At 39.7% G+C, this 20,447-nt stretch overlaps 1 protein-coding gene across 1 annotated transcript in view; it reads right to left on the bottom strand.

Annotated features, from left to right (window-relative positions):
• Positions 1-19,875, bottom strand: part of LOC149257043 (uncharacterized) — a 77,915-nt gene extending 58,040 nt beyond the window's left edge. Inside the window, exons 1-3 of the mRNA XM_089413521.1 lie at positions 19,357-19,875; positions 18,909-19,145; positions 18,371-18,454 (exon numbers count right to left, since the gene is read on the bottom strand). Of these exons, the coding sequence (XP_089269647.1) occupies positions 18,371-18,454; positions 18,909-19,145; positions 19,357-19,574 (539 nt within the window). The 5' untranslated portion in view covers positions 19,575-19,875. The remainder of the gene's footprint in view (positions 1-18,370; positions 18,455-18,908; positions 19,146-19,356) is intronic.
• Between the last annotated feature and the right edge of the window lie 572 nt (positions 19,876-20,447).

Genomic DNA, 20,447 nt, shown 5'->3' with positions numbered 1-20,447 from the left:
CAGAGGGCTCGACCTTAGAAAAGACTCAAGAAATTATGATGCAGAGAGAATTACTTTTCAAGAAATCTCTTAACCTTGCTCTGATACCATAAAAGAATGTTGAATGAATTAATTCACATGGAGCTAACAGCTCAATGATAATACAAAGATATTTACAATAATAGAAACATCAGGTTTCTATGTAGAATATAGAACAAACAGTTTCATCTAAGAAACTGCTAAAAGAAAAATAGAAACATCTAAAAGACTGAGCATTACTAAATAGAAATATATTCTAATAGTATGCAGGTGTAGGAAACCATTTTACATGTTTTAGAAGCCAAAAATAAAAATGGCCATTATCACCCTATCATTTTTCAAGAGAAATTCACTAGAAACCCTAATTGAAGAAATTCTTGGCTTGGATTCATTTTGCAAAACAAAAAGGTAAGTAAGATGGTGTACTTACTTGTAGCTCAGCTTAGGATTGCAATAAAACAGGTGAGCAAGCTTAAAAATTGAATTTGGGTGAGTTTCAGGCAAATTTGAGCTACTCTAGCCCAAGCGCAGCGCAGTGTTCTTGAGCACAGCACAATGTTCCTGAGCGCAGCGCCGATCTTCCAAACCACTTTTGGAGACCTTAAACTCCTCCAAATCAAGAGCTTGATAGCTCGTTGGAAAGCTCTTGAAGTCTGCGATAAGATGGACACCTCAAGCATGTAATTTGGACACTCCATGAGGGAGAAAAAATGGTTTTCCCAAGGTCACTCCAAAAACTCAGGGTTTCTCTGACAAGAGCGCAGCGCCATCTTGGATGCCTTCCACTAATCCAAATCACAAGCTGAAGGTACCATTGGAAAGCTTAGGATGTCTGCTACACAATAGAGTCCTCAAGCACTGCCAAAACCTACTCCAAACCCCTGAAAAACTGTCTTGAAGTCAAGTTGTCTAGAAGTGCAGCAACTCTCCCATAGCAATTGTATTTTGGGCATTTCTTTCAAATCATAACACCTGTGCATAAACTAAAGGAGGTTTTTGTTCCTTGGACTATAATGGACAAAAACCTCTTTCACTTTTGTAAAATTATTCTCCATTTTGTTAGAAACATATTTTGAAGCAAACATGTCCCTATGAGGAATGATGAGGTGAGGTAGTGTATTGCAACATTGACTTATTTGAAATTAAATATTACCTTTACCTTAAAGTGATGCTGAAGAAATAACCCCCATCTTTTGACGAAGATGTTCAAATGATTCTCGCGGAAGAGGTTTTGTGAAAATATCAGTTGTCTGCTCCTTAGTATTGATATATTCCAAGATGATGTTTTGTTCAGCTACTTGTTCACGAAGGAAATGATACTTTATTGGTATATGTTTAGTCTTTGAGTGCATCACTGGATTTTTGCTAAGGTTGATAGCACTTGTGTTATCAGAATAGAAGATGATTAGTTGATTTGTACCTATGTTGACATCTTTCAAAGCTTCCTTCATCCATAATATTTGAGTACAACAATCTACGGCAGTTATATACTCTACTTCAGCTGTAGATACTAGATAGTGAAATGGATGTTTGTTTTTTGCTGAGCCAAGATACTAGACAGTCTCCCAGGAAGAATGCATTTCCACTAGTACTTTTTCGATCATCAACATTTCCGACCCAATCAGCATCGGTGTATGCAGTCACAGTAAGAGTTGAGCTCTTAGGGTACCAAAGACCGAAACCAGGAGTTCCTTTCAAGTGTCTGAGAAATTCTTTTTACAGCCAACAAATGGGATTGTTTAGGAGCTTATTGAAATCTTCCCACCATTCCTACTACTTGCATAATGTCGAGTCTCGTAGCAATTAAGTATAGAAGGGCTCCAATTGTTGACCTGTAATGAGTTGCATCTACCGGAGGAGAATCGTCATCTTTGCTTTTCGCAATTTGTGGTCATAGGTGTGCTCATGGGTGTATAGTCTTCCATTCCATATCTTTTAAGCATGTCTTTAAGATATTTGGCTTGAGATATGAACATGCCTGCCGTGGTTTGAGATACTTGTAGTCCAAGGAAGTAAGATAACTCTCCTATCATCGACATCTCGAACTCTTTTGACATATTTTGAGCAAACTCATGGCTCATCTCATCATTATTACTAGCAAAAATCAAATCATCAACATAGACTAGTGTGATTAGTAACTTATCCTCATCCGTCTTTATGTAGACATTACTTCCTGCCACCCCCTTCTTGAAGCCTTGTTGTTGTAGATAGTGATCCAATCTTGCGTACGAAGCTCTAGGAGCTTGTTTTCAACCCATATAATGCCTTTTTCAACTTACAAACAAAGTCTTTTCCTTCTACTAGATTAAACCCTTATGTTTGCTCCATGTAGACTTCTTCCTTGAGTTCCCCATTCAGAAACGTTGATTTTATGTCCATTTGATAGATTTTAAATCCTTTTGCGCAAGAAAATGCCAAGAACATACTGATAGCTTCCACACGAGCTACTGGTGCAAAGGTTTGTTCAAAGTCAATTCCTTCAATTTGTGAATAGCCTTTACAAACAAGACTTGCCTTATTTCTGATGATTTGTCCATCTTCATTTATTTTGTTTTTGAACACCCACTTGGTTCCAATTATATTGTTATCCTTTGGACAAGGTACCAGCTCCCATGTCTCATTCTTCTCGATTTGAGACATTTATTCTTCCATGGCCTTTACCCAATGAGGATTCTTACTTGCTTGAGTAAATGTTTCTGGTTCTATCATGGATAGAAGAGCAACATCATTTTTTTTTGGTGTACTTGTCATCCTTCTTCGAGTTTGCATCCCTTCATCTAAATTGCCAATAATCTGCTCTTCTGGGTGATGTTTTTGGAGAAACTTCATCTTTGAAGGGGTTTGAGATGGTTCTTTTTCCTTGTGTTTTCTTGATCTTTTTCTTCTTTTTTAGGTTCTTCTTCAATGAGAGGGTCAACTTCATGTTCTTAAATTTCTTTTTCTGGAAGGTCTTCATCAATGCTTTCCACTATTTCCTGTAGTCGATTATTGTAGCACTTGTAGGCTTTGCTCCTTGTAGAATATCCAAGGAATATCCCTTCATCAACCCGAAAATCAAATTTTCCTGGTGAGCCATCATTGATTTTTATGAAGCACTTGCTTCCAAAGATCTTGAAGTATTTTACTGAAGCAAGTCTTCTTTTCCATAATTCATAAGGAGTCTTCTCATTATTTGGTCTTAATTGAGTTTGATTCAATGTATAGACCGCTGTCCCGACTGCTTCTCTCCAGAATTTTGGCTGTAAGTCAGTTGCTATTAACATTGTTCTTGCCATTTCTTGAACTGTTCAAGTTTCTTCTTTCAACTACCCCATTTCGCTTGGGTGTTCTAGCAGCAGAGAGTTCTCTTTCGATTCCATGTACTTTACAGAATTCATCAAATTCTTTTGATGTGAATTCTCCCCCTCTATCTGTTCTGAGACATTTAATCTTAGAGTCCTTTTCATTTTCTACAAGAGCTTTAAGATTCTTAAAACACTCAAATGCTTCGGATTTATATTTTATGAAATATACCCACATCATTCTAGTATAGTCATCAACAAATAAAGCAAAGTACCTTTCTCCTTGGAGTGTCAGAGTTCTAGTTGGTCCACATAAATCAACATGGATGATCTCCAAAGGCTTTGATGTAGAAAACTCCTTGGTCTTGTGGCTGGTTCTAGTTTGCTTTCCATGTTGACATGGACCACATACTCCTTGATTTGGCTTGAATAACTTTGGGATGTCTCGCACTGCATTAATCTTGTTGATATTGATCAAGTTATTGAAGCTTGTATGTCCAAGTCGCTTGTGCCACAGCCAACTTTCATCTGTTTGACTTAAGTAACATTTATCTTCTTGAATTTTGTTCAGAATGTAGATGTTGTCTGGTGTTCTAACCCCTTTCGCCACAAGTTCCCTTGAGGAAGAGTTCCTTATTTCACAATCTTTAGTGCTAAAAAAAACATTATTTCCTTGATCACAGATTTGGCTAACACTCAGGAGATTGTGTTTGAGCCCGTTTACTAGCAAAGCATTTTGAGCCTTTCCTTTTCCATTAATAAGGGTAACAGTTCCTTTTCCAGCAATTTTGGCAGATCCACTTCCAAAGGATACATTTCCTTCCTTTTTGTTCAATGAGACAAACTTCCTTTTGTCCCCTGTCATGTGTCTAGAGCACCCACTATCCACAAACCAATGATTTTCATCACTGTGAGCACATAGAGCTAGGCCACATTTATCCGTGTTGGGATTCTCATTTTTTGCTTTTCTTCTTTTGAGGGGGCAATTTTGTTCATTGTGTCCATTATCATTACATAATGAGCAGATCGGATCAAATTTGGCCAAGGAGTCAAAAGAGTTGTAGGTCTTGATTTGTCCTTGCCCTTTGGGACCATATGGTTTGTTTGTTTGATCCTTCAATTTTGGTGTTTCATTCTTACGAGCCATGCAATGTCTAGCTTGATGACCAAAATTTTTACAATAAAAACAATGCCCAAAAAAGATAGTTTTGTACCTGTTGTAATAGCCATGATTTGAATCAACATTCTTCCTTGGAGTTACTCTCTCTTCATTCTTTGGATTTGAGATGGGCCTTTGATGAAATAATCTTTCTTCTTTTGGGTTGCTGGAAAGTACGTCGACATAGCTTTTCGCATTATTCTTAATACTTGATTATTCTACCTTCAAACCTATTCCAGATTTGTCTTGTTGAGGTTTTTGATTATTTAGGATAGTGTCAAGTATTTGAGAGCTTTCCCAACCCCTTTTGACTTGCTCCAATTCCTTCCTCAGAGATACTATTTCGGCTTCACGTTCTTCACAAACTTCTTCTTTTTCTTTTAGCTTATCTTTCAAGAGGTCTTCCCTTCTTTTTGTTTCCTCATTTTCTACCTTGAGAGAGATGATTTTATTTCGTAATTTCTCATTTTCTTCAATGGCACTCATTAGCAATTCATCTACATTTCCTTCTAGCCCTGAATCATCATCATTTGTGAATGCCATGAATAATACTTCTTGGCTTCCAGCATGGTCATTTTCTTCATTTGATTCTTCATTACCTCCTTTACGGTGAGGGAACTGATTAGTTGATTTCCTTTTTATGACTACAAATTCATCTTCATCAGACTCATCTTGCTTAGAGAAGAAATTCTTCTTATTGAAGCCTTTCTTTTTGTATACCATCGTTTTAGAATTTTCCTCACCATCACTATCATGCTTATGAGGACATTTTACAGCATAATAACCTATTTTTCCACATTTGAAACATATAAGAGGGTACTTACCTTTTAGCTTAGATCCTTTCTTTAGTCTTCGTACAAATTGCGCCAAATCGGATTGAACATCGGAGTTATCACTACTGGTATTCCATTCTTTCCCCTTTTTTGATTTTGAGGCCTTGAATGCTGCATCTTTGGAACTTGGGCATCCTTTTCTCAACTCATAGGCAATGAGGATTCCATGAAGTTCATCCATCTTAAGAGTATCTAGATCCTTCATTTCTTCTATAGCACTTACTTTGGAGTCAAATCTGTTTGGGAGAGATCTTAAGACCTTTTGAACAATAGTGTTTTCTTCAATGTTTTCTTCCAATCCTTTAATAGAGTTGACCACTTCAGCGACTCGAAGAAAGTATGATGCAATATCTTCTTCATCATCCAAATTCAGACTTTCAAATTGCCTTCTATGAGTTTGAAGCTTTGCCTTCTTAACTTTGGAGTCCCCATCATATAAGCTAATTAGTTTATCCTATACTTCTTTGGCCGAGTTAAAATTCATGACTTTTGTAAATTCAGAATCAGTGATTCCATTAGTGATGGAGTTTAAGGCTTTTGCATTTGCAATGTAAGCTTTCCTTTCGTCTTGATCTGTTGGAAGAGTGGAAGGAGATGTGTACTCATTTAAAACCGAATGCCAAAAACTTCAAATCCAAGGGAGATTAAGTAGTACGAGATTAAGGGAGGTCTTCCTGACACTACTTGATTTCTCATCGTGACTAAGAATCCTTCTTCAAGCTGTTAGGTTGATATGAAGAAGTTGGCTCTGATACCAATTGTTGGAAATACTGAGAGGGGGAGGGAGGGGGGGTGAATCAGTGTTTCTTTTCAATTGTTATTTTCATCAGTTAAATCATTTATATTTAGAACACAGAAATAAATAACAGGAATAAATGCTTTTATTAATATAATCTTTGCAACAAATCAAGTATAATGTATATAGGGCTTCACCCAGTTGCCAAGCACCAACTTAGACTTTTTGTGAGGCTCCAACCTCCATAGCACCAATCCTGTCTTGTCAAGGCACCAACCCTATCTTGTCAAGGCACCAACCTTGGATTTAGGAGCACCAACTCCCGAGACACCAATCTTTCCAGTTCTGAGGCACCAATCCCAAGGGCTCCAACCCTCTATTGTAAATTGTCTGGATATATTTGGTAGTAATTCTCTGCTCCCAACCCTACTGGACCTACGACTTACTTCTGTCCTCCTGCTTCTTCCACGTCTACTAGACCTTCAGCTTCCTCTGTTTCTTCTAGTACACACCTGTAAACTTTCCTTGTTCTCTGTTATAGATGCCCGATACACCCTGACCTTTGGCTTCCTTTTCGCTCGCTTGATCTTCTGGCTTCTCGCTCTTCAGCTTCCTCTGTCTCTTCGAGTTCACCAATACTCAAAAAACACGTTCATTTGGAAGAGAGGCTGAATTACAAAAGTGTTGCATATTAAAATTATATCAGAGAGGCCCTTTTAAATATTTATACAATAGACTCAATACTTACGGAGGATTTCATAGGAGAGGCTATACCAATAGGGAGGTCCCACATGCCACGTCACTACCTCAATTCGAAATCACAACTTTCGGAAACTCCCGCAATCGCAACCCTTTGGCTTCACAATATAACATTGTCGATGCCCCTATTTCCGACGAATGTGATATTCCAATAAGCTTCTTTTGATAACTCAATCAAGTCCACAACTTATATCGCAATCGGCGATTGGGTTCACAAGACTTATCGCAATCGGCAGTCTGACGGTGTCAACCCTTTTGAACTTTGCGATTCAACGGATGTGATATTTAGTTAAACCATGCTATAATGGTGCGACAGTCCACAATGCTATCGCAATCACAGTTTTCAAGTGGCATTCCTTTGTGATACATAACTTCCAATGCGGATGCGATATACTATTAAATCATGTTATAATGGTGTAGCGGGTCCACAATAATATCGCAATCGCAGTTATTAATGTGACATCCATTTATGAATTGCGATATGAAAGTTCCAACAGGCGGATGTGATATTGCATTAAGTTATGTCATAGTGGTGCAGTCGGGTCCGTATTACATATCGCAATCGGAGGTTTGCGGGACTTTGACTAGCACATGGATTAAAGCCGGCCTTAACCCCCGCAGTTTGACCGTGATCTAAGGGTTGACTTCCTTGATCGACGGCTAGGATTTAGTGCAGGCCTTCAGCCACGATCAAAACAGACATACACTCCTACCCCCGCTCTTCCGATAGTTGTGCTCTTTGTTTTCTTCTTTACTTGCTCTGATAGCTCTTCTCTGCTCTAATATTCTCTGCTCTGATAGCTCTTCTATGCTCTGATATTCTCTGCTCTGATAGCTCCTATGACTTCCGATATTCTCTGCTCTGATAGCTCTGCTCTACTCTGATATTCTCTGCTCTGATAGCTCCTATGACTTCCGATATTCTCTGCTCTGATATTCTGCAATACTCCTCCGATATGTTAACTCCTCTGATAACATTGTTTATGCACCTCCGTCGATGTGTTCCTCTTTGCTTCTCGTGGCTTCCAATGACCTCTTCCTCTTACGCTTTGACTTCATGATGGCTTCCGATAAACTACTTCCGATGAACTCTTCTGATAGCTCTTCTTTGATTGCTCCTGTTCTTGGCTTCCAATGTCTTTCCAATGGCTTCCCTGATGGCTTTGCTCCTTGGCTTCTTGCTCCTGTTTCTTCACGGATCTGCTCTACTTCTCCTTGGCTTCATATCATCATTTAGTATCCTAGAATATTGCCATATTGACATTAATGACAATCCAGATCAACAGTTTCATGTTTTGTTTGATCAAGTTCTTTTACATGCATTTTAAGTTACAAGTTTATGATGAAATGAACATGTTTATGAATAAATTGTAACTTAATATTACAAATGGTCAATTAAAAGGTCTTCGTTGTAAGTTTTCAAGTCCTCTCAAGTTTTCAAATCAGCTTTCCAACTTCTAGGGCTTCCCGTCATTTCCAAATTACACCCCATTTATTCTTATGTCAATGCCCATAGTATTAAGCTCAATTCCATATGATATATGAATTATTTTACTTTTTAGAGATACTTTCACACTTAGCCTTTGTGAATGCGACACAATAAACTCAAGTAATTGTGTGTGCCGATCACAAAACCCTTTTATAACTCCTTTAATAATTCTGTGTATATATATTTAAAAAGCTTTGATAACTCCCTTTATAAACTTTTGAATTGCTATAAAATAGTCACTTCATTAACTTTTACTTCCAAGTACCTTTTTTAAAATATATTTCTAAATTATATATTTTTTAACACTTCTTGTTAGAAAATCAAAGAGGCAGAGAGATTTTCTATAGTTGATAATTACTTGTGATATCTTTGAATTCTTATTACCTTTCTTATGTTCCTTTTTATCTTAGTTCATGAAGTAGTTACCAAAATCAAAACCCAAAGATCACGGACACAAGATATAGGCACTCATCCAGGGCAAAACGCTTAAAACCCAATCAAGAACTCTTCCTTGAGTAATTTAAAACACAATCTTCGCATCTGTCTGTTGAATCTTCCACCCCAACTCTGTTGAAATGGAGATCACTGCTCTAATCGAGGTGTATCGAGCCACAAAAGGTGTTCTCATAATCAACTCCCTTACTTGTGAGAACCCCCTTGCCACAAATCGAGCTTTGAACTTCTCCAAGCTGCCATCCGCAACGTGATTGATCTTATAAAGCCACCTAGAAATCACCAGTAACTTCCCCTCGGGTCTCAGCACTATCTCCCAAACATAATTCTTCATGATGGAAGCATACTCCACCATGGCATCCCTCCAAATTTGTTGACTCACAACCTCCTTGTAACTATATGTCTCAGTCTCCACTACACTAGCCACATTGCCACCCAACTACTCTGGTGATCTTCTCTCCCTAACTAACCACTTGGGCTTTCCCACTGACTCTTATGCTTCCTTCAAGGTCTCATAAAGCCATCTTGGCTTCCTCTTCCTTGAATTAGCCTCTTCCTCTACCTCTTGGTTTCTCCTGTAACATGTCGTGAACCTCTACTCTAGGAATTTGTGCTCGATGATCCTGACCTCTGTGAACCTGTCATCCCAAAAGTCAGTGATCCTTCCGAACTCTGTGAATCTAAAGATCCTTAAACCTGTGGTGTACTCCTCTACTCAGAAGCTCACAACTCTATATGATCATCCTCTCGTGACCTCCTCAAGGCCCTCTCCTCCTCAAACATCACGTTCAGCCTTGGGACAACTTTGTTGAGATTTGTAGCTTGGGAGATAGCCCAAACACTAGGGTTCAGCATTGTCAAGGAATTGGCACCACAAAAGGGTCTTTGTGACCTAAGAACCCAAGATGTGGGCTTTGCACCCAAGCTTGTGGGTGTGAAATCAAAGATGATTTTGTTCATTGGACACTTGGAGATGGAAGAGCACCCTTAGAGGAGCAAGGGGCAACTTCAAGCACCAAGACGAGGAGGTCTCTAAGTTGAGAAAATAATTTTGATATGATTTGTATGGGTTTTGCAAAAGGGTTTCATGTAAGGCTTAACATGAAATAAGCCTCCAAGGGCTAGTTGTTGCACACCCTTGAAAAGCATATAAATAGAAGTCATTTGGAGGCTCATTCTACCACATCCAAGTGCAAAGATTCATAAGGAAACATCATCTGATTAGGCCGCATATAAGAAGGAGCTCAAGCGAATGTGAGGAGGACGAGTTGTGTGACTTCTTGAGGGGTCAAGTTGATTGGGAATGTTGGTCAAGGCTAGAAGAGCAATTCTGGGTTGTTTTATGTGAGTGTTAGTGGTACGTCTCTGTGTTTTGGGCCACAAAAATTTTGAGTAAATTGTAGGTAGGTCGAGCTCTGTTGGAGCAGCTTCAAGAGGGTCGAAAGCTTCAAGAGGGAAGACCGCGACTGAGGAAGGACTTTGGCAGCAGATGAAGAGGGTTAACAACGATTGTTAATAAGCCCTAATCAGGCCGAAGTTAATGTTGATTGGTGTTTCAAGTTGTGTTGTTGCTAGTGGATGAGTTTTCATAGTGTAGGACAGATTGTTGGAGGATCTTAAAGTTGTTACGAGGGCAGCAAGTAGGTGTTCAAGGGAGCCCTAAGTGCGGACCTTGAAGGACTATAGTTGTGCAAGGAGAGGCGAGGATTTGGAGCTTCAGGTACTGCTCTTTGAAGGACCAAAGAAGGAAGCCAAGTGGAGCAATTTTTTTAGCCCAAGTTGTGGAAGAGAAGGACATCTTGCAACAATAGAGTGCAGCCCTCCATACCCTAAGTTTGCCTCATCAGAGCAGCACAAGAAGGCAATAGAGGAAAGAAGTCCCTAAGAGCTGAGGAGCAATAGTGGCCATTCAAGGAGTTGTTCACAAACAAAATTGTGAACAACTCACAGGAAGTCTCTATGTATTGATTCATTGATGGACTAATGTACATCTACAAGGCATAGTGGAGTCGTGTTTAGTGACCTTAAGGAGCAGGACCATATATAGAGGCAAAGTTGCAGATTGGGAGCAGCATAAGGACCAGCAAATGTGTTCAGGGTACGACCAAGAGGAGTTGTGATTGTGCACTACACCAGCTAGACCGTCAGTTGTATCTTGTTTAGGGTAGATTGTTTGTTATAATTGTTGACACCATACCCTAGTTGTATTCCTTGTATCAGTGAATGTATGAGGGCCATGATCCCTAGTACGAAAGCCCTAGACTATTGTATTATAGGTTGAAAATATAACGAAGTTGGGTTGTTGAAAATTTGTAAAAAGTTGTGTGTTTGTGCATGTGTTGATTTACTGTTGTTTATAATCTGTAGTGCAAAGCAGTTTGTCGTGGCATTTGAGTTCGTCATGCCAAAGATTCTAAGACCCAAACCTAGATTCTCATGTGCCATGGAAAAACAACAAACTTTCCTTTTGGCAGAAATATATATGCAATAGGACTTGGAGGTCTCGTCCTAACCCACAAAATGTCCTTCTTTGCGGTCGGTTCCAACTTTATCCTCTTCTCCTCGTGGACATGTTAATAAGGCACCCAAAAATCCTTATGTGTCAAATCTCAAGATTCTTCTCAAAAAAAGCCTCCTCGAGAATCCTACTCCTCAACACTCTATGTGGACCCACATTATGCAAATATATTACAGTGTTACAAGCCTAATCCCACAAAAAGAAAGGTAGCTTTTGATCATGTAACATGGCTCTCGTTGCCCCTACTATGGCATTGTTCTTCCTTCCTGCCACCCCAATCTGCTAGGGGTTATATGGCAAAGTGTGTTGACTTTTGTGTAGCTTGGGAGGTACTCCAAGAGCTAGTGTTTGGGGTTTGGAGGGAAAAGCGCCACAAGTAGGCTTGTGGGCTTGGAACCCAAGCATGGGGCTTTGCACCCACTGGGATTTGGGCCAAAACCATGAAGAATTTGAGCATGAGAAAATTTGAGGTGATAGATCTTTGCGTGTCGATTCCAATGCTTCAAAAATCACCCAAATCGGAGCTCTAGAACTTGAAATATGAATATTTGAAATTGAAAATTAATTATGGACAGTCAAGGCTTGGTCTAAGAGACATGTCTCTTCAACAAATTCGTGGAGCCCTTATTTTTGGTATAAATACAAGGTGTGATATCATTATTGATACATCCAACTCATCATGAAATACCTCTGAAACAGGGCAGTGGAATCTAAGGCCAGGAGGACGAGTTTTGGACTACGTTTGGAGTGCAGATCTGAGGCGGACCTTTTGACTTCTTCTTTTTGTGATCGAACTTGCTTGGATTGTCTCCTTCCTTGGAGAACGAATAGCCCTAAATAGGGCTAACTTATCTTCAGAAAGCTGATTTGGTCTTGGAGGGATACTTTGACACATTTTGACTAAAAATAAATTCTTTTGACTCTATACAAATGCCCAATAGGGTTTTTCACATATGGCAATGACTCTTTTGACTTATTGGCTTTATGACAAAACCTAGAAGCACACAATGGGTGCTTTGACCTAGAGCATAAAACCCATGCTATAAAAAATAACAATAATAATTTTCTCTCTTTTACATCAAATATATAAAATCAATAGTACATAGAATATTATGAAGACCGAAACTAGATACACATTTCAATACTTGGAAGGTCTTTGGGAAAAGCGTCATGACAAGGTTAGTAGACATTCGATGTAATGTGGAATCAATACTGTTAAAGGGATGAAAGAATGCAATGGGTCAGATTGCAAGCTCACTTTAGGATAGATAGCTAGATAATTCGATGAAGGCACAGGAATGCATGTTGGGTATAAAGCTTTGGATAAGATTCATTTGTATAGAATCTCGTGAAAACAAAGTTGTTCATAAAATATGCTTGATGCTTGAAAACAAAGAATTTGACTTTCTCTAGGATGAACGTAGAATTAAGACTTTCTCTAGAATATACAACATTGATTAACATCCTAATATAATCTCTGGGAGATAAGTTCAATCCTTAGGCACTTTGATGCATAAAGGAAGATTCATATGGATCTGGACCATGAGGATATTAATGGAATGAGAAGGTCTTCATAATGAGGTAAGTCTGATTTTAATTGTTGGTTATTTGGTTAACCTATTATTTCGCTGCCTAGAAAAGTGTTGTAGGAATACATGATGACAGTTGAGACAAGTTCAACTATATGAATGAAGAGTATTGAGGGAAACTCAATATCTAGTACCTAACAATTGTAGATTCAAGATGTGTCCATCTTGGATTGAAAGGTAGCAGTACGAGAAGATAACCTAAAGGTCAAAGAAGATCACTTTCATGAGGAAGCTATGATCAACATAAAGTTTGGAAAGGCTTAATGCAATGCCTTTATGTCGTAGATGAAAGTGATGAGCAAGAAAGATGACTTGGATCCTATCACAAGATTGAAGAGCGAAGGTGGCTCCTTGATACCTTGAAAGGAAGCAAGCTCAATGCCAAAGATGTGGAAGAAAGAGGGAGCCATGTAGCTATGAAGATCAAGTAGCTGATACTTTGATGAAGAAAAGCTATAAGACTTATGGTGTTGACTTCCCAAATAGAAAGGAAGTCTGGAATCTCCTCTAGATTTTACAGCGAGTAAGGAAGTCTCCTTGAATAGGAGCAAGGATATATTCTCTTATTACAAAGAGAATAGGGATATCCTCTCTAGTTGAGAGGGACTGATGATTTGACATTACATGTGCATTTTCCTCTTCAAGTGATGAAGAGAGAATGGCAGAGGATTGGATAAGCATATGTGGTTTCCTTGAGGATATAACATCCAAGAAAGGAAATATACCGACACTCTTTGAGGATGGAACATGAATCCAAGAGAAGAATGGTTGAAGAGGACCGAGGTCTGATATTCTTTGAGGACTCAAGTATGGAGATCCAAGATAAGAATAGTCCTAAAAGGGCATACATTGTGGACATCCGAATGGGTTATGTGCCTTTTAGAGGTAGTGTGGTATCACACGTAAGGCCTCCCAGCATAATGCTCTTGATTGAAATAAGAGTTTGTCTAGTTAAGCCTTAGAGATAGCGTTGGTCATAATAATGATGCTTACAAAATGACTTATCAATCTGACTCTTCTTATGAGAACTCTTCAATTTGAGAATGATGTTGTACAATTATGAATACCTTCCTAGTTAAAAGGGAGTGTTGAAAATGTAACTAGTTTTAGTCTTCATAATTGTTGTTGTACTCATTTCAATATGTATCCTATGTAGGAAACCATGGCTGGAACAACAAGCTCTTGCGTGTTCTCACCTACACGGCTCTACTGCCACAAGGGAAGCGAATCACCGAGAAGAAGCAGTTTCACTGTTGCCGTCGTGCCACTGCTCAACGTTGAGAGACCCATTGGTCCGGTCCTCTGGCAATCTGATGGTGCTTTCGATTTATTTGGGGCAAAGATTGGTAAGGGGAAGAACGAACGCGGATCAGAATACTGGTGGCCGGCGAGCGTCTGCGGGGACCTCAAGGACTTCACTCTTCCCCTTGAGAGGCCGATTGATGAGACTAAAAACAAATGCCGTGAGATCCCAATCGCCTACATCAAAATAAGGTACAAGGAAACTGGACAAGAAACAAGCGCGAAGCAGGCAGATAGGGTACATGTAGGACTCCTTCATGGGTACGCCCAGATCCGCGATCCGAGGAATAATGACAACTACAGTCCTGGATATGACCGCCCACATGCCACTGACTTTGATGTTAGGGATAGACTACCCTATGCGTATCTCCTCCAAGAACCAGCATTTGACAAAGGCCAGTCCGATCCAGAGCATACACGGAACAGGCAGTATTCAAAGCTCTAATCACCTACATCAGAATAAGGTATAAGGAAAATGGAGAAGAAACAAGCGCGAAGCAGGCAGAGAGGGTACATTTAGGACTCCTTCATGGGTACGCCCAGATCCGCGATCCGAGGAATAATGATGACTACAATCCTGGATATGACCGCCCACATGCCACTGGCTCTGAGGTTAGGGACAAACTGCCCTATGCATATCTCCTCCAGGAACCAGTGTTTGACAAAGGCCAGTCCGATCCAGAGCATACACGGAATAGGCAGTATTCAAAGCTCTATGAGGCCCTCAAGGGAAGTCTCATGACCTGGATTTTCCAAGCAAAATCCATCCTGCATCAGGAGATTTGGGCTCCTCTGATAATAGCAGGCACTTGTACTTTAGATCTGGTGCCCCCTGAAATTGCATGGAATCTGATAAGCTTACACTCCTCTCATCGAGGAATCTCTGCAGTGCATGGCCTTGGATCGATCTCCCTCATCATGGAAGGGATTAATCTCAGATCTGCCAATGATCTAATAGCTCTGGTGCTAAACAGATGGATCAGCCCACCCCAAGCTCAAACCTGGAGGCATGCTTGCACAAAGGCTCTCTTCTGCACTGGATCACAGCCCCAGAGCGTAGATCTGACTCAGGGACTTGCATCTGTTAAGATAGATCTGGAGGGATCAGATCCTGAAATACCTGAGGATAAACAAAGTTCACTCTTTATCAAATCTATGGAAGGGAACACAGTCTGCAAGGAACTGATACAAATCTTTATCAGAACCCTGTCAGGAAGAATGATTTGCAAGCGAACTGGGAAGGGGACGTTGATAGAAGAAATAAAGTATGAAATACAAGCATATACATGCATACCAGCAAACATGCAAAGCTTGATATATGCAGGACAAATCTTACAAGACCAATTCACAGTATAGGACTATGGAATTGTGTCAGACTCAACTATCATCCTAAACACAAGGCTGAGAGGTGGCAGCTTTGGATCTAGCTCAAAGGGCACAGGTTCTTTCAAGGATGTCGTCAAAGGGAAGGGGGAAGCCATCAACAAACCAACACCACCTCAAGACCTACCTGGACCCTATATTGTGGAACAAAAAGCGCAGACTCCAGTACTGACAATTGATCTGCCTGAGGTAAATAACTTTTATACTAATTTTTACACAAAGGCCGTCATATGCAAATTCTTCTGGCCTAAAACAGATGCATTACAACAATGGATCTTTTCCACATGGAAAACAAATTGTGATCTCCATTTATGCTCCAAAGGTTTTTTTATTGTCAGTTTCGACACGGTCAAGGAAAGGGAATATGTCCTCCATGAGGGTCCATGGTTTTGGGGCAATGCAGGACTCTTCATGATTCCCTGGTTCCCAGGTTTTGATGCCACTACTATGGTGGTTTCCAAAATGCCAGTATGGGTCAGACTACACAACCTCCCGCTACATTTTTGGCTACCCAGAGTCTTCGAAGCAATGGGGAATGCGATAGGAAAATACCTCAAGATAGACGTGGAAAGAGTTTCAAGAGGCATACATACTTTTGCGAGAATTTTTGTAGAGGTAGACCTTAGTCAAGGCTTACCCGACAGCATAATTCTGATCCATAATAACACACTGTGGAAACAACCATTAAATTATGAGAATATGGCATTCAGGTGCCATGGCTGTTAACAAACAAGTCACCTTCTCAGTAACTGCCTGCAAGTCAAAAAAGACACCAGAAGAAATAAGAAGCAATCACAAAAACCAAGAGGCTGGCAACGCACAGAGAATCTATATGAAGCAGCAAAGGATGAGGAGGCAACTATCCCTCCACCAGTTCCTGATGATGGGCCAATTGAGGAGGTAGCTACAGAAACCATTCCCAAGACACACAAGGCGCCAAAAACTAAGGAATCTATAGCACAGGATCTAATGGACTCTTTGTCGGAGAAGATACCAGACATAGCGGACACCAGTGGAGCCAAAAGACATCATTCTCTAGACCACACCGATTCAAACAAAGACAATCCTCACCCTGTGGAGGACACTTCTCTAGTACTTTTTTCGTCCTCACCAACATAAGGGGAGTGGCGAAAGGTTGAGAAGAAAAAAGGGAGAAAAACATAAATTTTCCCAATTGTACATTAATTTCTATTTTCTGGCTTTTCTTTTGACAGCAGTCTTTTGATCTGCTTTTGCATATGCGATTTAGTATCTAAAAAATGTAATTTTGTTATTCTTAATAAAATTACGACTTCTCTTACAGGGAAAAATAATATGTATCCTATGTAACAAACAAGAGAAGAAAAAAATTAGTTATTATTATTAAAAGCATGGGTTTCATGCTCTTTATTGATGGTTTTCTAGGTAAAAGCGTGTTCTTCATGTTTCTAGGGTTTGTTAGGTATTAGGATTTATTGTCATGAGTCAAAGAAGTCAACATCGTGTTTATAAGACCCTTCCAGGCAAAATGTAATTGTAAAAAGAATTATTTTTTAGTCTAGAAAGTCCTAGAAACTCCAAAAGTACAAGTCAGCCCTGGCAATTACAAGTCAACCTAAAGGAGGGAATTTGACCACTTAAGAAGGCTATATAAAGGTGTAGTTTGACCTCATTTAACACTCACTCACTTCACAAGTTCGTTCTATCATGAAAGAGTTCGATCTGTCGCTGAGAAGTAGAAAAGAGAAGAGCGAAGGTCTAGCAGAAGAAAGAAGGACAAAAAATCTTTGTTTTGGGCTCTATCTCTCTCACAGGTGCAAAGTTCTAGGGTTTCTGGTGCTGCAAAAGGAGGCCGAAGTTGCAGTCCTAAGTTGCAATAGGACAAAGTGTCGACTCTTGTAGCTGGAAGGAAGAAAGCCCTATATTGACCTCGTTGACCTTGGAGAGCTATCTTGCTCTAGGTAGGTCTCAGGAGGAGGCTTGATTAGGGTTTCCATAGAAGCTGCAAGGCCGAAATTGAAAGGTCGAAGTAGCAGTACGTGTTGCAGTATTGAAGCCAGCAAGTCAAAGTCGCAGTATTGAGGTTGGTTGTTGCAGGATCAAGAAAGACTTGTTGGAGGGCTGACTTGGTACTTGGAGAAGGACTTGGTCTAGGGTTTGGGTCTTTGTATCTCAATTTAAGTAGATTCTATAAGAAGAGAAGAGAAGAGCCTAATTTATATGTCCTTTGTTGTTGTTTTGTTCTTGATATTTGTTTGATGAAAAGATCTAACTAAAGAACACAAAGAAGATAAATTAAGTTCACAAGCAAATATTAAGGATAAGAAAAATTGAAGTAATAAGCTACCACTTTATATTTTCCAACAGTTTCCCTCTAGGTCATGTGCAAGAGCATGGGGGTTAAAGCTTCCATGGTGATTTAGTGTTGAATGTAATCTTCTCCTTAACACTAATAATCAAGACAATGCATCTGATTGAGTAACCATATCACGGCATACACAACGAGCAAACAACTCCTCCGATGGAAACTTAACAAACATCACACCATGCCTTCTACAAAATTTGTTTTGATAACTCAATAAAGGTCTATAAGTATTTTGTGTTGAAATGATGATGAGAGAGCTATGCGCAATCAAAAAATTTGGAGAAAAAAGCATACATGGAGTCTAGCAACTCCTCCCATGGAGTCTAGACAAACATTCCTTCATGCCTTCTGCAATGTTTGTTTTGATAACTCAATAAAGGTTCATAAGTATTTTGTGTTGAAATGATGATGAGAGAGCTGTGCGCAATCAAAAACTGTGGAGCAAACAGCAATGACTCAAAAGACAGCATCAAAGAACTGCCTGCTTAGAGTGCACCAATACTAACCTCATATATAAGCAATCCCCACAAAACTGGCCTTGACGTAAGCTGCACTTGCTGCAATGTGTCCGTAGCCCAAGTGTCTTCTGCCTAAAATTACAATAATCAGGCATCAGTCTTCATGTAAAAACGCTGGTCAATGACATTTTTGTACAAGACCCTACTCTAACTATGCGTCACAAGAACCTCAACCATACGGTGCAATGCTAGCAAAAAATTATATTATTAAGTGGCTACTATCTCAAACAGTGTCTGAATATCTGCAGAACATTTCAAAGAAGGGTTTCCGCAGTTACTTCAAGGAACTAAGAACAACACTGGGGACTGATGACGAAGCCAAGTATAGCACAAGTCTCATCAGTTCACTTTTCCAAAGAGCAATGCTCTCCAGGAATTAATGACGAAGTCAAATATGGTACAAATTTCATCAATTTAGTTCTTCAAAGAGCAACGTTCTCCGGGTGGGTGACACTTCAATCTAATACATGTACTCAGCCCTAGGGGCAAATGCTATTAGAACAGCGTAACATTGAAATGTCATTACCTGCACTGATGACATGTCTTTCCCCGAACAGGGTCATAAATCCTGTTTCCATGAGGCCCATACCCATCTTGGAAAAGAACCCATTCAGTCTCGCATGACCCTAAAAGTTTTTCGTGCTCCTCTGTATAAATCTCAGGTTTGTTTCCCTGTTGAAGCGGACGAATGGACCTCGAATCGGAATTTTCTTTAAACGTTGGCGGAATTTCCACATATGAAACAGGGGTAACATTCTGCAGCCTGCAAATCAAAAAAGTGAAAAAATATTGAAAAGCTAATTACAATGAAAAAAATTGAAGCTTAAAAACAACCAAATATATGTATACATCTCACTGAATCCCTTACGAAAAAGAGGAAAGACTTAATGGTCAAAACCTAAATCAAGTGGCGAAATAAGCGAATAAGCCTAAAAGAAAAGAAATCATTGCGAGTGGGTTGAATTGGCGGTTACCTTGAAGAACGCCTAGAAGGTGCAGGGCTCCAAACAGGCCTACTCTCTGGAATTGCACGGAATGGCCTTTGGCGCTTTGCAGAAAGCCGCTTGGATAGGCTTTGGCATAGATTAGGCAAACCCAGCTGCTCCATTCGCTTCTTGTTCTCCTCTATGCGTGCATTCCTGAGATGCTCATAATCCACTGTCTGCGGCTGTGAATGTCCTCCCTCCTCCATTTCTGCTGCTATTTTGATAACAATAGCTCAGGTTGGTCAGGGAAGGGCAGAGCTGAAGGTATGTATAATAGTCTAAGTAATCTCCTCCTCCTCCAGCTATGATCTTTTCTCCTTGTGCTGCTCAGTTGTGATATGGCGAGTAGAAAAGGAAGAGGAAATGTTGATACGCACTTATCAAAGACATTGAGGCTGTGGGCATTGTGCAGCATTAATTTTTAAGAGTACTTCAACGGTCATTTTGCAAGTGCCATACCCTGTACCTTGCACTACATGAATCAAAAAGGTTTTTTTTTTTTGGAAATGGTCAGAAATTGAGTAAGGATGGTGTTTTTTTTTTGAAAAGTGGCGGTCGCATTTAAAAAATGACGAGAAAACCAAGGTTTAGCGGCGCATGCGTTGGTTGGTGGGTACCAGTTTGACATTCACTTTTAATAAGTGATATAATGCAAACTGAACTTCATATAAATCCGCTAATTTAGTTTATAGTAAATATATTTATTTTATGGAATTGTGATGAAATTGAATATATTATTTTTCAAAAATTTAAATAAAAAATTGCACTGTACCACTCTCAATCTCACTTCCATATGAAGCTCTGCCCATGGCAATCGTTGTACGAGGGAGTGGGGCTAGTGGGTCTCCCTCCTATTGTAAAATATTATTCGGTGAGGTTCGTTCGGAGTCACAAAATAGATTTTTCAATGATCTTACTTGATCCCCCAAAACACAACCAATTCATGACAATCAGATTCTCCAAACCATCCCTTAACCATGATCCATGCTAAATGTTGATACCGTGGTAGCAGTTGTCTTCCTAAAGTAGTGGATCTAAAATTGGAGGTTAAATGCATTAGAATAGCGGATTATAGTAAA

This window comes from Pinus tabuliformis, chromosome 6 (assembly GCF_031772625.1).
Source record: "Pinus tabuliformis cultivar Carrire ecotype Pingquan chromosome 6, CPIR1, whole genome shotgun sequence".
Classification (NCBI taxonomy): domain Eukaryota; kingdom Viridiplantae; phylum Streptophyta; class Pinopsida; order Pinales; family Pinaceae; genus Pinus; species Pinus tabuliformis.
This window is presented reverse-complemented; position numbering and strand designations above follow the sequence as displayed.